A 21436-nucleotide genomic window follows, 5' to 3' on the forward strand; every position below is an offset into this window, starting at 1 on the left:
CTGCATCTGCATCTGTCCTCTTCCCATCCAAGGCTAGTTGTCTTCCTGTGCTGTGGAGTCCTTCTCCTCTCCCCTGTTAAGAATCTTCCATTTTCTTCTTTTCTCACTGTATACTGTCACTCTAGATCATATCATCAAGTCCTGTGGCTTTGCTAAAAACTTCCAAATGTCTATTTCTAGCCCAGACTTTCTTTTGAACATGATACATGTCTATCCAGCCTCCCACTCAACACCTCCACCTGCATGGGCACCAAATCAATATGTCTGAAATTGAACTCCTCACCTTTCATCTGTACTGAGCATGCTTTTCTTGCAGACTTCCCTAACCCAGTAGGTGGCAACACCATCGCTCATAAAAATAATAATGCCAGAGATCTGGAAGTCTTTGAATATCTCCCATCTTCCTCCCGTCTCTACATCCTTCCCCCTTCCCCATCTAGACAGTCTCCAATTGCTGTTAATTCTGCTTCTCAAACATTTCTTTCCACTTCTTTCTGCCGTCTTCCACCTGCACCTTAAGTCAAAGCCGCTGTCATCTTCGCCTGGTCAAATGCTGTATGTAGCCTTGTATGTGGTCTCCCTACTTTACCCTTGACCCCCTCCCACAATATTTTCTACACTTCAGCCAGACTGATAGCTTAAAAATCAGATTTTTTCATGTTACTCCTATGCTTTAAATGCTTTAAACCTTTTTATCATCCTCCAGATTATCAATAATTTAAAAGATGGATAATATTCAGTGTTGGTTAATGTGGTTAGAAATTAGGTTATTGATGGAAATGTATATTAGTGACACCATTTCAAGGGATGATTAACCAGGAGCGATTAAAATGTCATATCTTTCACCCAGCCCTGCAAACACTCCTCTAGATCTCTGTCCAGAGACATACTCACACATATGTGCACCTAGAGGCATGCACAAGATGCTGCTGGCATCCTTTTGCCATTACAGCTTAAATGTCCATTTAGAGGTGCCTGATTAAATGAACTATGGTACCTTCATACTGTGGAACATTATGCAATTGTTATAAAAAAATGAGGTAGACGTGTGTACTAGTAAGGAAAGAGCTCTCAAGACATACTGTTAGTGAAAAAAGCAATTGCAGAAGATGACTCTAGAGTTTGATGCTATTGGTGTAAAAACAAAAACTAAAACTGTTGTATGTTTATATAAATATATTCAAATAAATAGGAATGTGGATATGGAAAGGTATGTCCCAAATTGATCATAGAGATTATATCTGGAAGGAGTTTAGAGTGAGGGAGAGGGGCAATGCCAAAGGACTCCTTTGCTTCTGTATTATTGTTCACAGTCTTTAGAATGAGAATGGATTTGTGTATTGTGGAATAAAAGTTTAAATTAAAAACACATACTTTAAAAAGTCTCATCATGTGTCCCCTTGGGAGACAATCCAAAGCTTTAACCTCCCACAAGGCCCTCTGAAATCTGCATCCCGGTATTCCAGTCACATGTCTGGTCCCTGACCCCTTATTCATTGCTCCAGCCACACAAGCCTCCTTCAGTCCCTCAAATGAGCCAGATTTCTTCCCACCCCAGGACCTTTGTATGTGTTGTTTTCTCTGCCAGTGAGGCTTGCCCCCATCTCCATTCCTGTTCCGAACTCCACCCCCTCCTCCTGTTTGCCTGCCCAGGTCCCAGGTCAAGGAGCCCCTTGACCTTCCCTCCCAGCCTTTCCCTGACCAGACTAAACCTGATCCTCTTCCTCTTACCTGCATTGTGTCCTCTGTTTTTCCTTCTTGGCCTTTATCACAGCTGTCATTAAGTGTGTGAATGTATGTTTGATGTTTGTCTCTTCCTCTAGACAGAGACACTTGTCCTATTTACTGATGTATAGGCAGCTTCACCTCAAAGCATGGCACATAGTGGGCATTCAGTAAGTCTTTGAATGAATGAATGATATTGTGTATCTGGTCTGCCTCAAGGGGTGCTATGATTATATGAAAGTTTTAAGGGACAATATAAAAATAGTTCATAAATGTATAGAAGGGGTATTATCATACTCTAATAAGTATATAAACTTAAGGAAACTTTTATTTCTTACTGTATACATCTGTTGTATATTTTGTCTCTTTTGTCAAATTGTACATTTTTGGCATTAACTACATTTAAGGTTACTATTGTTGCTAATATTAATACTGTGACTAGTGCCTCTTGCCTTCTAACCCAAGGCACTTTAATTTCACTCTGTGTGTTTTATACATAAAAGTCAAGTTTTGGTACCCTCCTCCTGCGAAAGATTCCAAACTGGCTTATTTTTATAACAGACATGAGCTGCTGCTTGTGTTTCTCAATTCTTGCATTGTTCTTAGGAGCCAGCATTTTTATTTATAATAATAAGATGACCCAGCAGCAGTTCTGTATAGTGTACTAGTGTGTACCAGCTGTGTGGTCTTTTAAGCATGTAATATTCCTTCAACAGGCAGATGAAGCACATTCCATCGGCCCCGCTCCTTCACAGCAGAGCTACCTTTCTATGGAGAAAATCATTCAAGTGGCCAAGATCTCCGCTGCACAGGTAAAAGAGTCATGAAGAAATTTGCATTGCAGGGACTTCCCTGGCGGTCCATTGGTTAGAATTCTGCACTTCTAATGTGGGGGCCGCAGGTTCCATCCCTGGTTGGGGAGCTAGGATCCCACATGCCACGTAGTATGGCCCCAAAAAAGAAGAAATTTGCATAGCAAAAGGAATAAGGTTTTTTTTGTTTTTTTGTTTTTTTGTTTTTGTGGTATGCGGGCCTCTCACTTTTGGGGCCCCTCCCGCCGCGGAACACAGGCTCCCGACGCGCAGGCTCAGTGGCCACGGCTCACGGGCCCAGCCGCTCCGCAGCATGTGGGATCCTCCCGGACCGGGGCACGGACCCGCATCCCCTGCATCGGCAGGCGGCCTCTCAACAACTGCGCCACCAGGGAAGCCCCAAGGAATAAGTTTTGTACAGGTTACACAAAATTGCTTATTATTTACAGAACTCGTTCTCTATGTTTAGCTGTTTCCAAGATTTTTACATTTGATTATGGGATTGTTATTGTAAAGTAGGCGTGTCGCTTCTCACTCCTCAGCCACGCTACCGTCTTACTGAGTCCTGTGCACTTTAGATCTTTGGGGAAACAGGTGGAGGGAGGGTTTAATTACAAATTTAAATTAAGAGGGAATTCAGCTCTTCTACCTTCAAAGCCAGATCCTAGGAACATCGGATTCTTTGGGAGAAATAGGTGGTGCTCTAAATTACAAGGAAAAATAGAATCAAGAAAGAAATCCTTTTCCCTCTTGACTTCCCAGTCTCATTCTAAGGCCCCGCTCCCTGTTTTCCAATATCCCGGACTCAAAAGTTTGCTGTTACTGTATCTGTCATCCTTCAAAATAAAATAGGAACCAACTTGTGTTGAATCTTTCTTTGAAATGTCTCCAGAAGTTGTTCTTTTTAATCACACAGCCAGACCTTATGATCTCTTATCTGGATTTCTGATTCTCAGCTGGTTTCCCTACTTCTAAATCCCTTGCCCATCCAATGAGTTGTGCTAGATAGATAACTGCTAGCAGTTGTTTTTACTGCAAGACAGATGTAAGACAGATGTTTCTTAAACACTTGTTTCATTATTACCACCTGCTCTTTTTTTTTTTTTCCTCAATAACTTCACCCCTTTCTCATCCTATTCCCTAGTGAGTAAATCTTTTGTGGTTACAAGATAAAGTTCAAACTCTTCAGCCTAGCATTTAAGAGTTTCCAGTATTTGTCAAAACTTATTTCTCATCGTCACTTGTTTCTAATGGTTGCAATGAAATTTTCTCTGTCTTTACACATCATGCTTATTTCTCTAGGCATCTGCTTATATTGTTCCGTGTGCTGGAAATGCTCTTTTCCTCCTTCTCATATCATTCATGCATATATTCACTCAGCAAACGTTACTTGGTCTCCTCCTTTGTGCCAGCTTCTAAGCATGTATGCAGGGACTTCCAGTGGTAAAGGATCCGCCTTCAAATGCAGGGGACACAGGTTCGATCCCTGGTTGTGGAACTAAGATACCACATGCCATGGGGCAACTAAGCCCACGTGCTCTAGAGCCCATGTGCTGCAACTATTGAGTCCATGCACTCTGGAGCTTGCACACCACAACTAGAGAGAAGCCTGAGCACTGCAACGAAAGATCCCACATGCCACAACGAAGATCCTGCGTGCCATAACTAAGACCTGATGCAGCCAAATAAATAAATATTTTTTTAAAAAGCATGTATAAAAAAAAAAAAGAAAGCATGTATGCAGCAATGACTAACACGGTTTATACCCTATGTCTGAAGCTACACTCTTGTAGTTGAGGCAGAAAATAAATATTGTGTTGGCCCAAAAGTTTGTTTGTAAGATGTTACGGAAAAACCTGAACGAACTTTTGGGCCAACCCAATATTTAAATGGGTAAAGAACTAATATAACTCGGAATGTTATAAGTGGTGGGAAGAAAATAAAGCCAGATAAGGGGGTAAAGACTGGTTAGGAAATGCTTTTAAATAGGGTGATCAGTGGAGGCCTTTTTGAAGAGGTGACACTTGAACAGGGACCTGCCTGATGAGAAGGAGCCAGCCATATGAAGCACTTGACGAGGAAGGTTCAGTCACATGGGAGGACGCTGAGATGAGTATAAACTTGTGTTCAAGGGACAAAAATATTCAGTGTGGATGGAGTGAAGGCAATGAGGGGCTGTGTCATTCAGGATCCAGTTAGTAAAACTGAAATTCCATTAGATATTTCAATAGAGGGAGATTAATTTAGGGATTAGTTCTACCAGTGTTAGAGGACTAGAAGAGAAAAAAGTATTTTGAAATTACCTAATGATAAAACTACAGATACTGATAACGACCCCTTGGGCTGAGGAAGAGGTTGGAGGAAGGACCTTCTGCAGCTCTTGCTCAGTTCTCTATGGAGGGGCCCTACCTGGCTGCAGGGAGCATAATGAGGCTGGTTCTGGAAGTTCCAAGAGAGACTAAACTCCAAGAGAGGAACTGCTGCTGCCCAGGGTGGAAGAACAGGAAGCTTCCCTGGCTTCCAGTTTCCCTACAGTGACCCCTGCTGGTGGAACCTGATAGGAAACCAAGTGGCAAGAACAGTAATTTGCAGGGCCCTGTCGCCAAACTAACTCAGTATGGAAGGTTGGATTTGGAGCTGGAAAACCAACTGACACAGGAGGAAGGTGGTAGATGATGAAGTTGAGAGTGGTAGAGGCAGCATCATTTAGAGCATTATAGTCCTTAGTAAGGAGTTTGCATTTCATTCTAAGTAGCTATTGGAGGATTTTAAGCAGGGGAGGGAGGTGATCTGATTTATATTTTAATAAGATCATGTGGCTGCCCGTGGGGAATAGGCTAGTGGGATGGGGCAAAGGTGGGGTGGTAACAAACACAGCAGGCAGAATAATTAGGAGTCAATTGCAGCAGTCTTGCCCTTCACCGGCACTGGAATTCCTGCCTCTTACAATTACTTTCTTGACTCCAGTCACACTGATGTCTCCCTTTTCCTTTAGCATTTGCTTTCCTGTTCCAGTCATCTTTATACTTAATTAGCCATTTTCTTCTTTTTAATACATATCATGACTCCTCAACTCAATTGTGCTCTGTTTAAGAGAAGAACCCACAACTGAGACTTATTTTCTCTACCTCCTAACATTCCCATGACCTGGCACAGAGGGTCATTAATTTGAATTAATGAATATATGCAGTTGTTTTGTATTTATGTGTTTCTGCGTCTTTGTTCTCTTCTTTAGAATCAGAGTTTCTAGACTGAACAATGTAGGCACTAATTTATACACACAGGTGTTTAAAATATGCTTGTTTCTAAAGCTTTTTAGTTATCATTTGGAGTAAAAGGCCCTTAGGAATCCAGGGACTTTAACATAATTGTCACTTTGTACTTATCGCACGTTTGAGCTTACATTAGACAGTATTATTACCGCCATTTTACAAATATAAAATGCACAGGATACGTGATACTCAAAATCGTCTAGTCTCACTACTCAAAGTGTGGTCCATGGCATCATTTGGTAGAAATGCAGCTTCTTAGGCCACACTCCAAGCCCACTGTAATTTACATTTTTATGCATAATTTGCATTTTTTCAAGGTCCTCAGGTGCTTTGAAAGCAAAACTCATCTCATCATTGAAAGAGAAAGAATTAAACAAAAGTATCCTGACTCTCAGCCCTATTACCTATGTCTTTAAGTAACGACTCTAGCAAATTTATGATATGTTAATTCTGGAGAATTTGTGAACTCTGTCTATCTAGATTAGTATTATGTTAGATGTTATGTTAATAACACAAACAATGAGAAAAGAGTAAATAATTTTCACACATTTTGCCTGGATATTCAAGATTTGAGGTGACTTGCAACATTACAGATAGTGGTTAAGACTAAGATAAAAACAAAAAATAAGTAATATGGGACTATTATTGGGGCATAGTGGTTGGAATTAAGTCAGAAAACTTAGGCCAAGGAAAGCTTCTTTAGTTCTTCCTGGCAGCCCTGATCAAAAAGGAAATTTGGTGGGTTACAATTTACAGGGCTCTTTAATAAGAGGATATTTATCAATTAAGGGAGCAAACCTTGCCCTCACTTTGACTTGGAAGAAGAATCATATTGATCCTTCTAAAGCAGCGGTCCCCAGCCTTTTTTGACACCAGGGACTGGTTTCGTGGAAGACGATTTTTCCACAGACCGGGTGCAGGGTAGGGGGATGGTTTGGGGATGATTCAAGCACATTACATTTATTGTGTACTTTATTTCTATTATTATTACATTGTAATATATAATAAAATAATTATACAACTCACTATAATGCAAAATCAGTGGGAGTCCTGAGCTTGTTTTCACTTGCCACTCACCAATAGGGGTTTTTTGGGGGTTTTAAAATTTTATTTATTTAGTTTTGGCTGCGTTGGGTCTTCGTTGCTGTGTGGGCTTTCTCTAGTTGCGGTGAACGGGGGCTACTCTTTCATTGCGGTGGCTTCTCTTGTTGTGGAGCACGGGCTCTAGGTGCAAGGGCTTCAGTAGTTGTGGCTCATGGGTTCTAGAGCTCAGGCTCAGTAGTTGTGGCGCATGGGCTTAGTTAATCCGCGGCACGTGGGATCTTCCCGGACCAGGGCTCGAACCTGCGTCCCCTGCATTGGCAGGTGGATTCTTAACCACTGTGCCACAAGGGAAGCCCACTGATAAGGTTTTAATATGAGTCTGCAAGCAATTGATTTATTATGGTCTCTGTACAGTCAAACCTCTCTGCTGATGATAATCTGTATTTGCAGCCACTCCCCAGCTAGAGCCCTCGCATGCGCAGTTCACAGTAGGGTTCGCACTCCCATGAGACTCTAATGCCGGCGCTGATCTGACAGGAGGTGGAGCTTAGGCAGTAACAGGAGCAATGGGGAGTGGCTGTAAATACAGATGAAGCTTTGCTCGCTGGCCCCCCGCTCACCTCCTGCTGTGCAGCCTGGTTCCTAACAGGCCATGGACTGGTACCAGTCTGTGACCCAGGGGTTGGGGACCCCAGTAATAAAGGACATTGAATGACATGTGCATAATGATTTTGAAAGAATTTTGCCAAAAATGTAGAATTCTTTATTTTTATACAAATGCAATTTTTAAAGGGTATGTTCCATTTACAGTTATTACAAAATATTGGCTATATTCTCCATGTTGTACAATATATTCTTGTAGCTTATTTTATACATAATAGTTTATACCTCTTAATCTCCTACCCCAATTTTGCCCCTTCTGTTTTCCCTCTCCCCACTGGTAACCACTAGTTTGTCCTCTGTATCTGTGAGTCTGCTTGTTTTTTTTTGGGCCGCGCAGCACGGTTTATGGGATCTTAGTTGCCCAATCAGGGATCGAACCCGGGCTCCTGGCAGTGAGAGCACCAAGTCCTAACCACTGGACCACCAGGGAATTCCCTGCTTCTTTTTTGTTATATTTGCTAGTTTCTTGTATTTTTTAGATTTCCTCATATAAGTGATATCATAAAGTATTTGTCTTTCACTGTCTGACTTATTTCACTTAACATAACACTCTCCAAGTCCATCCATGTTGCTGCAGATGGCAAAATTTCATTCTTTTTTTATGGCCGAGTAGTATTCCATTGTATACATATACCACATCTTCTGTATCCAGTCATCTATTGATGGGCACTTACGTTGCTTCCAGATCTTGGCAATTGTAAATAATGCTGCTATGAACATTGGGGTGCATGTATCTTTTCAAATTAGTGTCTTTATTTTTTTCAGGTATATACCTGGGAGTGGAATTGCTGGGTCATATGGTAGTTCAATTTTTAGTTTTTTGAGAAACCTCCATACTGTTTTCCACAGCGGCTACACCAATTTACATTCCCACCAACAGTGTACAAGTGTTCCCTTTTCTCCATATCCTCACCAACATTTGTTATTTCTGTTCTTTTTGATGGTAGCCATTCTGACAGTTGTGAGGTGATATCTCATTGTGGTTTTGATTTGCATTTCCCTGATGATTAGTGATGTTGAGCATCTTTTCATGTGCCTGTTGGCCATCTGCATTTCCTCTTTGGAAAAATGTCTATTCAGTTCTTCTGCCCATTTTTTAATCGGGTTGTTTGTTTTTTTGATGTTGAGTTGTATGAGCTGTTTATATATGTTGGATATTCATCGCTTATCAGTCATATCATTTGCTAACATTTTCTCCCATTCAATAGGTTGTCTTTTAGTTTTGGCAATGGTTTCCTTTGCTGTGCAAAAGCTCTTAAGTTTAATTTGGTTCCATTTGTTTATTTTTGCTTTTATTTCCTTTACTTTAGGAAATGAATCAAAAAAAAATATTGCTGCAATTTATGTCAAAGAGTGTACTGCCTGTGTTTTCCTCTAGGAGTTTTATAGTATCCGGTCTTACATTTAGGTCTTTAATCCGTTTTGAGTTTATTTTTGTATATGGTGTTAGAGAATGTTCTAATTTTATTCTTTTACATGTAGGTGTCCAGTTTTCCCACCACTTATTGAAGAGACTGTCTTTTCTCCATTGTATATTCTTGCCTCTTTGTCGTAGATTGATTGACAAGTGTGTGGGTATTTTTTCTGGGCTCTCTATCCTGTTCCATTGATCTGTGTGTCTCTTTTTGTGCCAGTACCATACTGCTTTGACTACTGTAGCTCTGTAGTATAGTCTGAAGTCAGGGAGCATGATTCCTCCAGCTCTGTTCTTTCTCAAGTTTGTTTTGGCTATTTGGGGTCTTTTGTGTTTCCATGTAGACTTCTAAATGTGGCCATTTTAACATAGGCGTTTTTATAGATGCTAGAGTAAAATTTACACTTGAGCTAAATTTCTGGTGATTTGCCTGGTAACATGGCTGTACTGAGAGAATCTAAAAGATGTAATGGTAAGCATGCTCATTAGGCTAGTCCTCTTGACAGTCAGTTTTCTCAGGCCTTCTCTGGCTGGGAAAGAGGTAGTAGTAGTAAGTGCTGGCTGAAGATTAGAATCACTGAGGAGCCTTTTAAAGAGTATGTTGATACAGTACTGTGGGAGGGGCCTAAAGTCACCTGGAAGGGAGCTTTATGCTCTCTGGTGGAAAGCTAGTGATTATTTTTTGAGCTGAGTGTTGTCTACACAGGTGTATTCAGTTTATGAAAACTATGTTTATAAAAGCTGTATACTTATAATGTGCACTTTTTTGTAAGTATATTATTCTTTAGTGAAAAGCTTTTGCCAGACCTCACTTATTCCCTTAGTTATCTGGATTAGCTTCTGAACATGAATGTTTTGTAAAAGTGCTCCAGTTTCTTTTAATGTGCCACCAGGAATGAATAACTTTGTTTGAGATGTTTCAAAATCACTGACAAATAACTTTAATGAATATAGCAAGTTATTTAACTAAATACTGGTCATCTATGTGGTTGACCAAAAGGAAATCCAAATGTCATAAGAATCACAGATTGGGGTAGGAAATTCTTGGTAATAAGAATTTGAAAAAAAAAAAAAAGAATTTTTGAGGGAGTTCCCCGGTGGTCCAGTGGTTAGGATTCCAGACTTAAACTGCCGGGGGCCCAGGTTTGATCCCTGGTCAGGGAACTAAGATCTTGCAAGCCACGCAACATGGCCAAAAATAAAAAAATGTTAAAAAAAAAAAAAAAAGAATTTGAAGAGTATGGCTTGTCCCCTCCACCACGGAAAGGACACATCTCATTTTTGCTGAAGACAGAGCTAATAACAACAACAACAACTTTGGACCTGTGCATATGCTTGAACAAGCACAGAGCCGAATAGACATAAACTAAAAACATGGAAGAAATTATTTTGGCAGAGATTTAAGGGTAGGAGATGATGCCAGTTTTCTGTCTTTATTGTTAAAGGCATATTAGTCCTATGGGATGAACAATCTAAACAGGCTTACAATCCTGTGATCCACCAGGGTGAATTGGCAGCTAGATACATGCCTGATGGCTTGGAATTAGCCCGCTGGTAATAGTAGTATTGTTAGATTTCCTTTTTTTTTTTTTTTTTTTTTTTTTTTGCTGTACGCGGACCTCTCACTGTTGTGGCCTCTCCCGTTGCGGAGCACAGGCTCCGGACGCACAGGCTCAGCGGCCATGGCTCATGGGCCTAACCGCTCCGCGGCATGTGGGATCTTCCCGGACCGGGGCACGAACCCGTGTCCCCTGCATCGGCAGGCGGACTCTCAACCACTGCGCCACCAGGGAAGCCCTAGATTTCCTTTTTAATCCATTCAAATGCTCGAGGATACTGTGGTTTGGATATATTAAAGTGTTCACCCTAAGAGAAACTAAACTTCTTGAGGCCATTCCCATAATGTGTTTGAATATTATTTTTTGCAAGGAGACAGCAGCTTTTCTTCTTAGTTATGAAGGGAGAGTATTTATCTAGTTAATCAGGGTTCTGTCAAATTAAGTATCTGTTCCAAAAGAAAGGAGGCTAGCAACCAACACTTTGAAAATGAAATTAAGGAAACGGTTACATTTGTAATAACTTCTAAGAAAATCAAATACTTAGTAATAAAGTTAGCAAAAGCAATTCAAGACCTATGTACTGAAAACTATAAAACATTGCTGAGAAAAATTAATGAAGACTTGTACATGCATGTTTATAACAGCATTACTCATAATAGCCAGAAACTGGGAAAAATCCAAATTAATAAAAAACAAAATATGGTATATCTATACAATCTGTAAACAAATGTGCTATATTCATCCATGTTGTGGCATGCACCAGTATTTCGTTTTTTGTTTGTGGGTGAGCCACAGAAAATTATGCTAAGTTTAAGAAGCCATACATATAAGGCTACGGACTATATGGTTCCATTGTGTGAGACTCTAAAAGAGGCGAAATTATAGAGAGAAAAAGCAGGTCGGTAGTTGCCTGGTTCTGTGAGCAAGGATTGATCATTTATGTACATGGGTACATAGGAACTTCTGGTAGAAGTGTTCTAAAACGGATTATATTTATAGTCCAGTTACAGCACAATTGTATAAATGTGCTGAATTCATCAAACTGGAAATGAGTGAATGTTATGCATTGTAAAGCATACATTTAAAAAAGCTGTTAAAAAACCAGGGAGGACTGGGATGTAGACCTGTTTTACTTTGCCTAATATAAATAGTATTTGACATTTCATGAAAAATGACTAAAATTAAACTTCGGTTTAAAAGGAGCAAAACTCCAGGCTGACATCAGAATGTGATTATTTAGCATTTTATTCACTATCTAGCATTTTGCTGTTTGCTGTCACTAAGATGTGGGTTTTTCTATTCACATGAGTTTCCCAGACATCTGAAGCTTACTGCTTTTATTTTGAAATGTTCTTTGGACATAACTATTTTGAAATAGGGTTGGATACGCTTTTTATTTTTACATTCTCTTGGTTATAATTAAACATACTTAATTATTATTTTAAAAGAACAAAAATGCCCTCAGAACTATTGAAGTTGGAGAGTTGCCTTATTCCTCACTAAACCATTTAAGCCTTTTTGCTTTCCTCTGTTTCCTCCCTTTTCACTGTCAGCATGTTTCTCTTAGCAGTCTTGCTGTCATTCAGTTACTGATTTTCCTCTTCTGTGGCCTAGAAAGCCAAGTAAATAAATTTCTTAAAACTCTGAGTAAGTTGCAAGTGATTAGGTTAAAATATGAGGGGGGGTCCTCTTTCACTGAAGTATATATAGACTTTAGTACTCTATGAACTTTTGTTTGCTTCTTAGCTTTTTTTCTGGAAAGGTAGCATCGGCAGATAGTGACCTGAAGCTAAATGAGTTAATATTATGCTAGGGTGCTCTTTTCAGCTTTTGGATACGTGGTTTCAGTTCTAGGCCAGCTTTATATGGAGACACGGCAAACAGCCACCCACTCCCCTTACCACTCTGAAGCCCTTTACTCCTGCTTGCTGATATTACTTGACATTTCGTATATATTGGGCTGGCCAAAAGTTTCATTCGTTTTTTTCCGTAAGGTGGCTCTAGTAGCACTTAGTTGTCTTTAACTGCATTTGAAACAATTTTGTTAGATTGTATGTGACAGCTGTCATATCAGCGTCATTTAAAAAAGATTTATCAGGCTTCCCTGGTGGCACAGTGGTTGAGAGTCTGCCTGCCGATGCAGGGGACACGGGTTCATGCCCCAGTCTGGGAAGATCCCACATGCCGTGGAGTGGCTGGGCCCGTGAGCCATGGCCGCTGGGCCTGCGCATCCGGAGCCTGTGCTTCGCAAAGGGAGAGGCCACAACAGTGAGAGGCCTGCATACCGCAAAAAAATATATACATAAATAAATAAAATAATAATAAATAAAAAAGACTTATCAAAATTGCTGAATTTTTGTGTAGCCATTTTAATACTGAAGATGGAAGAAAAATAGAAACATTTTCGGCATATTATGCTTTATTATTTCAAGAAAGGTAAAAACGCAACTGAAATGCAAAAGAAAGATTTGTGCAGTGTATGGAGAAGGTGCTGTGACTGATCGAACATGTCAAAAGTGGTTTGCGAAACTTTGTGTTGGAGATTTCTCGCTGGACGATGCTCCACTGTCGGGTAGACCAGTTAAAGTTGATAGCGATCAAATTGAGACATTAATTGAGAACAATCAACATTATACCATGTGGGAGATAGCCGACATACTCAAAATATCCTAATCAAGCATTGAAAATCATTTACACCAGCTTGCTTATGTTAATCGCTTTGATGTTTGGGTTCCACATAAGTTAAGCAAAAAAAAATATTTTCGCATGTGATTCTCTATCTAAACGTAACGAAAATGTTCAGTTTTTAAAACAAATTGTGATGGGTGATGAAAAGTGGATACTGTACAATAGTGTGGAATGGAAGAGATCGTGGGGCAAGTGAAATGAACCGCCACCAACCACACCAAAGGCCGGTCTTCATCCAAAGAAGGTGATGTTGTGTATATGGTGGGGTTGGAAGAGAGTCCTCTATTATGAGCTCCTTCTGGGAAACCAAACGAGTAATTCCAACAAGTACTGCTCCCAATTAGACCAACTAAATGCAGCACTCCATGAAAAGCGTCCAGAATTAGTCAACAGAAAACGCATAATCTTCTGTCAGAATAACGCAAGACCGCATGTTTCTTTGTTGACCAGGTAAAAACTGTTACAGCTTGGCTGGGAAGTTCTGATTTATCCACCATATTCACCAGACATTGCACCTTCGGATTTCCATTTATTTTAGTCTTTACAAAATTCTCTTAATGGAAAAAATTTCAATTCCCTGGAAGACTGTAAAAGGCACCTGGAACAGTTCTTTGCTCAAAAAGATAAAAAGTTTTGGGAAGATGGAATTATGAAGTTGTCTGAAAAATGGCAGAAGGTAGTGGAACAAAAGGGTGAATACTGTTCAGTGAAGTTCATGGTAAAAATGAAAAATGTGTCTTTTATTTTTACTTAAAAACCAAAGGCACTCTTTGGCCAACCCAATACCTAAAAGAATTTAAAGCAGGAACTCAAACAGGTATTTGAACACCAGTGTTCATAGCGGCATTATTCACAATAGCCAAAAGATGGAAACAATCCACACGTCCATCAACAGGTGAATGGATGAACAAAATGTGAAATATACCTGCAGTGGATCATTATTCAGCCATAAAAAGTAATGAAATTGTGATACATGGATCAACCTTGAACAACATGCTAAATAAAATAAGCCAGAGACAAATGGACAAATATTGTATGATTCCACTTTTATCAGGTACGGAGAATAGGCAGATTCATAGAGATGGCAAGTAAAATAGAGGTTATCAGGGAATGGGGAATTACTATTTAATAGATATGGAGTTTCTTTGGGGGATGATGGGTGATGGTAATGGTTGCGCAACATTGTGAATGTACTTAATGCCACTGAGCTATACACTGAACAGTGGTTAAAATGGTAAATTTGATGTGTGTATTACCATAATGAAAAGAAATATAGATATTTCTGGTTTGGGTAAGGCTTTAGAACTTTAGTATTAAAGTTCTAAAGAAACCCCTCTTTAGAAACATGTTCTGATAGAGACCATAGTAAAGCTATCACCAGTATAGGGAAAGGCCTCCCCAGAGGAAGATTCCATCACCTGCATCAGAGTCTGCCGGGGAGCACTAGAAGGTTTATCCTTTCATTTCTCCTTTCTAGGCTATCCATCCGGGATATGGTTTTCTCTCAGAAAACATGGAATTTGCCGAACTGTGTAAGCAAGAAGGAATTATTTTTATAGGTCCTCCTTCATCAGCAATTAGAGACATGGGTATAAAGAGGTATGAGTTTATATCTTTTTTTTTTTTTTTTTTTTGCGGTATGCGGGCCTCTCACTGTTGTGGCCTCTCCCGTTGCGGAGCACAGGCTCCGGATGCGCAGGCTCAGCGGCCATGGCTCACGGGCCCAGCCGCTCCGCGGCATGTGGGATCTTTCAGGACCGGGGCACGAACCCGTGTCCCCTGCATCGGCAGGCGGACTCTCAACCACTGCGCACCAGGGAAGCCCAAGTTTATATCTTTCAAATACAACCATAGGAAGACTAATTGAAATGGTTTGTTTTAACTATAACAGACATGTTAATTATACCCTTTTGTCATCATAGGCAAAAGTTATTTATTTGCCACTACAGTGAGTTACAGAAAATATTCAACTAATTAGTGTTTCTAATCAATATGTTAATCAGTTTTGGGGGATTAAAAACAAGGTGGGATGAGGTACCACATGAAAACTGGATTGAGAAAACTAATAGATATTTTAACATTTGTATTAATATTTGTTGTCTCAGACTATAGTCCTTTTACCTATGGAATGTTTTATTTTTAAACTTCCATTGTATTTTATAGACTAGGAAGTATTTGTGTTTCTCTTGTATGAAATAATCCATAGATTTAGGACATCTTGTTTTTTTTATTCTAAAGCACAGCCAAATCCATTATGGCTGCTGCTGGAGTGCCTGTTGTGGAAGGTTATCACGGTGAGGACCAATCAGACCAATGCCTGAAAGAGCATGCTAGGAGAATCGGTTACCCCGTCATGATTAAAGCCATCCGTGGTGGAGGAGGAAAAGTAAGATTGCGCATGCTCGTGTTTTCCATTTGGGGCTATCTAATTTGTTTTACTTATGTTGTAGTCGTAACTATCTTTCCATATTAGGGTATGAGGATCATTAGATCCGAAAAAGAATTTCAAGAGCAATTAGAATCAGCGCGGAGGGAAGCTAAGAAGTCTTTCAATGATGATGGGATGCTGATTGAGAAGTTTGTGGACACACCAAGGTGGGTTCAGCTTTTTTTTCTGACTCAAAAATTTTTTAATTAATTAATTAATTTTTGGCTGCGTTGGGTCTTCCTTGCTGTGCGTGGGCTTTTCTCTAGTTGCGGCGAGCGGGGGCTACCCTTCGTTGTGGTGCGTGGGCTTCTCGTTGCAGTGGCTTCTCTTGTTGGGGAGCACGGGCTCTAGGTGCCCGGGCTTCAGTAGTGGTGGCACGTGGGCTCAGTAGTTGTGGCTTGCGGGCTCCAGAGCTCAGGCTCAGTAGTTGTGGCGCACGGGCGTAGTTGCTCTGTGGCATGTGAGATCTTCCCGGACCAGCGATCGAACCCCTGTCCTCTGCACTGGCAGGCGGATTCTTAACCACTGCGCCACCAGGGAAGTCCTCAATTCATTTCTTGTTGATGGAATTTAGAGTCTTTTCAAAATAAAAAAAAATTCTTGTAAGAAACTAAGCTCTATCTTACAGATAAAGCATCATTTGAGATGCTCAGAAAATGGTAATAGTTAGCCAAATTGAATTGTAAGTGATATGTTAACAAATATACTAATAGCTCATCCTTATATTGCACTTAACCATGTGCCAGGTTCTAAGTATTTTACATATACTAAGTAATAATCTTGCTATTCTTCTATTTCTAGTCTAATTCCTGCAACAATCCCATTAGGTGGACCCTGTTCCCATTTTTCAGGTGAAAATACTGAGCAACAGAGTGGTCATCTGACTTGCCTGACGTCTCCCAGCTGGGAAGTGGTGAAGCTGGGATTTGAATCCAGGCAGTTTGACTCCAGAATTCACACTCTAAGTGACCACACCAAACTGCTTCTCTGGGTACCACTATAGCAGATACTATGTGGATTTCTAATTTATTTTATTATCAGGAATTTTATTTTCATATGTATTGCTTAAAATAAGATATTGATTATAAAAGCTTCTTGTTTCATAGATTTTGTGTTAAATACACACACACACACACACGCACACACACACACACACACAAACCTGTAAGTCACGTGACTTTATAGAGAAAAATTCATTTGGGGACCATGACCAGAGAGAGATTTACCTTGAAGGTAATGAACTAAAGCTTCAGGTCCTTCCTTGCATGAACCTCTTTGAAGAACCTGTACCCAATTTTGTACTCATCTTAAAGTGGGCTCCCAAATTGTTCTTGTTTCAGGCCCTACAAAACTTAGAACTGTCCCTGAGCATGGCACAGTAATTAAATTCGTTTAGAATGTGATAGTTAAAAAAAACAAAAAAGTCAATCTCAAAATAGGCCAGTTGATTAGGAGAGCACAATGGATGCCACCTATTAGTGGGAAATAAGGCAAAAATGGAGGAAGTTCTAAGGTGAATTGAAGGTTCCTTTCCACAGTAGCTTTCAGAAAAGGATAGGCTAACTATCCGCATTGGCATACTCTTGAGTTAAAATTGTCGTGGAGACATCAGCTAGCTATTTCAGGGACTGTAACTCAACGCCTGCAACATTTTTGAAGATGTAGATTCTTTACTTGTGAAATGTTAGCTAAATGTTACCTCACATTGTAATTTATACTCTCAATACCTGGGAAGCTCCTGGGAATCAAGGACCTGGTAGTTTCTTTCTTTTTATTTTCCCATATATATTACCTGGCATTATTTTCTTCATGATAGGCATCAGTAATATTTTTTTAAATATAGAAATAATATGAATACATTACAAACTTGGAAAATACAAGAGATGGAAAACCAAGTCAGTCATAAGCTCATTCTCCTAATATAAGCATTAGCATTTCTACATATTTCTCTTCTGTGTTTTCTAGTAATAACATTTCAATATCATGATAATCACTATTTTATATTCTGCTAAGTAATTATCTGTTGAGTTAGTGGAGTACCAGAAGATTGTCAGGGTGGTGCTGATAACTGAGAAAAGTAGAAATCAAGATGTATTATATAATAAATCTGATCAGAACTATTGAGCTTATCTGAAAGGTTGGGATAGATAACAATCTTCAAAGTGTACTATTTTAGAGAATTAAAAAAAAAATCAGATTCCTTCCTCACTTCATATTCAGTGCACATTCTAGAGGGATTAAAAATGTGGGAGGGTATCATGATCCCTGTTACAGATGGAGAAGCAGGGCCAGAAGGTGAAGTATCGACCAGTTCTCAGAGTCACATCTGCCTGCCGATGCCTGTCTGGCTGCTCCAGGGCCTCCAGTAACTGACCTTGTATAGCACCTTCATGAGCAGAAGACTCAGATCCAGCTCCTGACCTAACACACACATGAATCATGAGACCAGGACCCATTTCCCAGGCATGTGACCTGGGCAGTTGCACAGGGCCCTAAGCTCAGAAGGGTCCATATTTGGTTTAATACCCCGTGGAGGCATCTTAAAATTCTTAATAACATTTTAAAAGGGGCCCTGCATTTTCATTTTGCAGTGGATCCATAAATTATGTAATGGGTCCTGCATGTGACTTTGGACGAGAAAAGGAACAGATGAGATGAGGAGATCTGGCTGGGGCAGCCACAGAGGAATCAGAGGCCAGGGGTTGTGAGGGCCCTCTCTTCTCGGTTCTCAGCAGATCCCTCCATCCCCTGCTTTGAAAGGAAACAATGGCTCCTGCTTAAGAGGCTTAACCTCCCCAGCCTTTTGGGTCAAGCAGATTCTGCATATGAGTCATATCATATGATATTTGTCTTTCTCTGTCTGACTTCACTTGGTATGATGGTCTCCGGTTTCATCCATGTTGCTGCAGATGGCATTGTTTCGTTCTTTTTGGTGGCTGAGTGATGTTCCATTGATATATGTACCGCATCTTCTTTGTCCATTCGTCTGTTGATGGACATTTGGGTTGCTTCCATGTCCTGGCTGTTGTAAACAGCACTACAGTGAACACTGGGGTGCATGTAATCTTTTGAACCATGTTTTTCTCTGGATATATGCCCAAGAGTAGGATTGCTGGATCGTATGGTAGCTCCATTTTTAGCTTCCTGGGGAGCCTCCATGCTGTTCTCCATAGTGGTTGTGCCAGTTTACATTCCCACCAATAGTGCGGGAGGGCTCCCTTTCCTCCACACCTTCTCTAGCAGTTACTGTTTGTGGATTTTTTGATGATGGCCTCTCTGACCGGGGTGAGGTGATGCCTCATTGTAGTTTTGATTTGCATTTCTCAATTGTACTGTTTTTATATGAAAAAGAAATGGGACTTTTTTTTTTTTTTAACCTTTGGGTAAAACCTATAGGGAGGTCTATTTTAGTTAGATCTTTGTAACACAGCAGGTGAGGGAAAGTTTTGCGAACGTTTTTTTTTGTTTTTTTTGTTTGTTTGTTTGTTTGTTTGCGGTGCACGGGCCTCTCACTGTTGTGGCCTCTCCCGTTGCAGAGCACAGGCTCCGGACGCGCAGGCTCAGCGGCCATGGCTCACGGGCCCAGCCGCTCCGCGGCATGTGGGATCTTCCCGGACCGGGGCACGAACCTGCGTCCCCTGCATCGGCAGGCAGACTCTCAACCACTGCGCCACCAGGGAAGCCTTTGCGAACGTTTTTAAAGACAGTTGAGAGAGGGGGAGATGTTTCCAGAGGGTTGTGGAGTCTCCTCTGGGCCGAACCCTAGCAGCCACGCAGGCCACTCCTGCTCTGTCCAGTGGAAGACTGGCTACTGCACGTCTCTTCGTCTTACTGATAAAGCTTCTAGGAGGCAAATATTTGTCAAAGCCAACACCATGGGGCTTCCCTGGTGGCACAGTGGTGAAGAATCCGTCTGCCAATGTGCGGGACACGGGTTCAAGCCCTGGTTCGGGAAGATCCCACATGCCGCGGAGCAACTAAGCCCGTGTGCCACAACTACTGAGCCTGCGCTCTAGAGCCCACGAGCCACAACTACTGAGCCCACATGCCACAACTACTGAAGCCCGCACGCCTAGAGCCCGTGCTCCACAACAAGAGAAGCCACTGCAGTGAGAAGCCCATGCACCTCAACGAAGGGTAGCCCCCACACACGGCAACTAGAGAAAAGCCCATGCACAGCAACAAAGACCCAACGCAGCCAATAAATAAATAAATAAATAAATAAATAAATAAATAAAATCTATTTTAAAAAACTGTGAATAGGAAAATAAAAACTTTAGAACTCTTAGAAAATATCAAGGCATTCCTACTAGAAACCAGCTGCATCTGTCCATCTAGCCAGACCCCAGCAGTGGCTGAATTGGAGTGACTGGGATTTGATGTACTTCTTGGTTCTCAGGCACTGTGCTCCAGAATCTCTAAGTTAGATAAAGCAACACAGAAAAGGATCATCAGAAAAAGGAAAATAACAAGGGTGATTTGACAACCGCAGAAATCCTAACAGAACAGATCCTCAATGAGCTTCCCTTGTAAACAACCAAAGGAAAGTGCTTCCAACTTCTGAGAAGTCAGGAAAGAGCTATGTTGTGCTCCTGGTGTGGCCCCCGTATGTTCACTTCAGAACCTAGAGTTCCTGCTCTAGTGCCTTCTTCCCTGGAGCAGCTAAAGGATAAGGGAGAGTCAGTGGACGTGGTAAAGTTTTACAATTGGAATTTGAGAAACAAACAGCTCAGCTCCAACATGAAAAGAGCATAGAAGTTGTTACTCACACCCAAAAAGCAAGTAAAAATCTGAACAAAATAAAAATCAATGAATTTTAGACCCATCAGAGAACTGAGGCCACAAGGCAAACCACCACCCTGAAATCTGGGCAGGCAAGTGAAGACAGCAAATCACAGCCAAGATCAGCTAACCTGGAGCAGAAGCTGCGGGAGCCATAAACTGATAGGGACACTTAAATGGGAATTTTGACAAATTACTAGAGGCTGCGTGTGGACTAGCTTCATGGTGACAATTTTGGTGACAAAACCAAATTTTCATAGGTTTTTCCTCCAAGGACACCACCAAGTTCTCAAAGTGAAAATCCAAGAAAAATTCCCTCGCATTTTGGGGCAGGAGGAGGAAAAAAGAAACCATTCTGAAATAGACCCAGAGCTGTCTGTTCTCCCTACCAAAGGCCAGCACTCTAAGGGGAACTTTGCCAGAGCCTTTTCTGTCCCGGGGGAAGGGCAGTTAGCCAACTCTAGTCTTCCTGTTTCACGTAAGGGAAGAAAAAAAAAAAAAGCTAAGAAACACTTCTGAGGCACACAGGGACACAGACCCACTGAAAGACCGAGATTTAATCCTAAGATTATAGAATGCTTTCCCTCGCCCACACCCTACTGCCATGTCACCAGGGCTCCTGTATAATAACCAGGTTACAACCGAAAGAGCTGCAAGACACAGACTCTGATTAAGGGGTTCTTAGGGAAACCCGAAGACAAAAGGAGAAAAAACAAAACAAGGACACTAGAGGGAACTGAAGCCTCTGGCACCTGTAGCTACTGCAGACATTAAACACAGCCTGCCTCCTAGCCAGGCTAACATAAAATGTCACATGAAAGTTTTGTTCACCTCAGTTCCTGTTCTGTGACACATTAGGCCTGGCATTTAACCAAAAAAAATTACAGGGCGTGCTAAAAGACAAGAAAAGTATGGTCTGAAGAGAAAAAGCAAGCATCAGAACCGGACTGAAATATGACACAAATTTTGGAATTATCAGGTTTAGAGTTTAAAGTAACTAATATGTTAAGGGCCCTAATGGAGCAGTAGGTGACATGCAAGAACATATG

At 40.9% G+C, this 21436-nt stretch overlaps 1 protein-coding gene and 1 long non-coding RNA gene across 5 annotated transcripts in view; one reads left to right on the forward strand and one right to left on the reverse strand.

The window, feature by feature from the left end:
- Window positions 1–21436, forward strand: part of MCCC1 (methylcrotonyl-CoA carboxylase subunit 1) — a 63409-nt gene that overhangs the window by 6370 nt on the left and 35603 nt on the right. For 2 of the 4 annotated variants that reach the window (XM_027110812.1, XM_027110821.1), the window contains 4 exons: window positions 2442–2537; window positions 14655–14776; window positions 15416–15563; window positions 15651–15772. In XM_027110812.1, the coding sequence (XP_026966613.1) occupies window positions 2442–2537; window positions 14655–14776; window positions 15416–15563; window positions 15651–15772 (488 nt within the window). The remainder of the gene's footprint in view (window positions 1–2441; window positions 2538–14654; window positions 14777–15415; window positions 15564–15650; window positions 15773–21436) is intronic. The other 2 variants (XM_027110832.1, XM_027110843.1) reach the window with 1 other exon arrangement.
- Window positions 2891–19650, reverse strand: LOC113622588 (uncharacterized). The gene is made up of 3 exons (XR_003433577.1): window positions 19639–19650; window positions 16762–16767; window positions 2891–4076 (listed from the first exon to the last, which is right to left on the reverse strand). It is a non-coding gene; the product is annotated as an uncharacterized LOC113622588 (long non-coding RNA).

The sequence above is a fragment of the Aethalodelphis obliquidens genome, unplaced genomic scaffold (assembly GCF_003676395.1).
Source record: "Aethalodelphis obliquidens isolate GAN/ISIS:26980383/991018 unplaced genomic scaffold, ASM367639v1 scaffold1, whole genome shotgun sequence".
In the NCBI taxonomy this organism is placed as follows: Eukaryota; Metazoa; Chordata; class Mammalia; order Artiodactyla; family Delphinidae; genus Aethalodelphis; species Aethalodelphis obliquidens.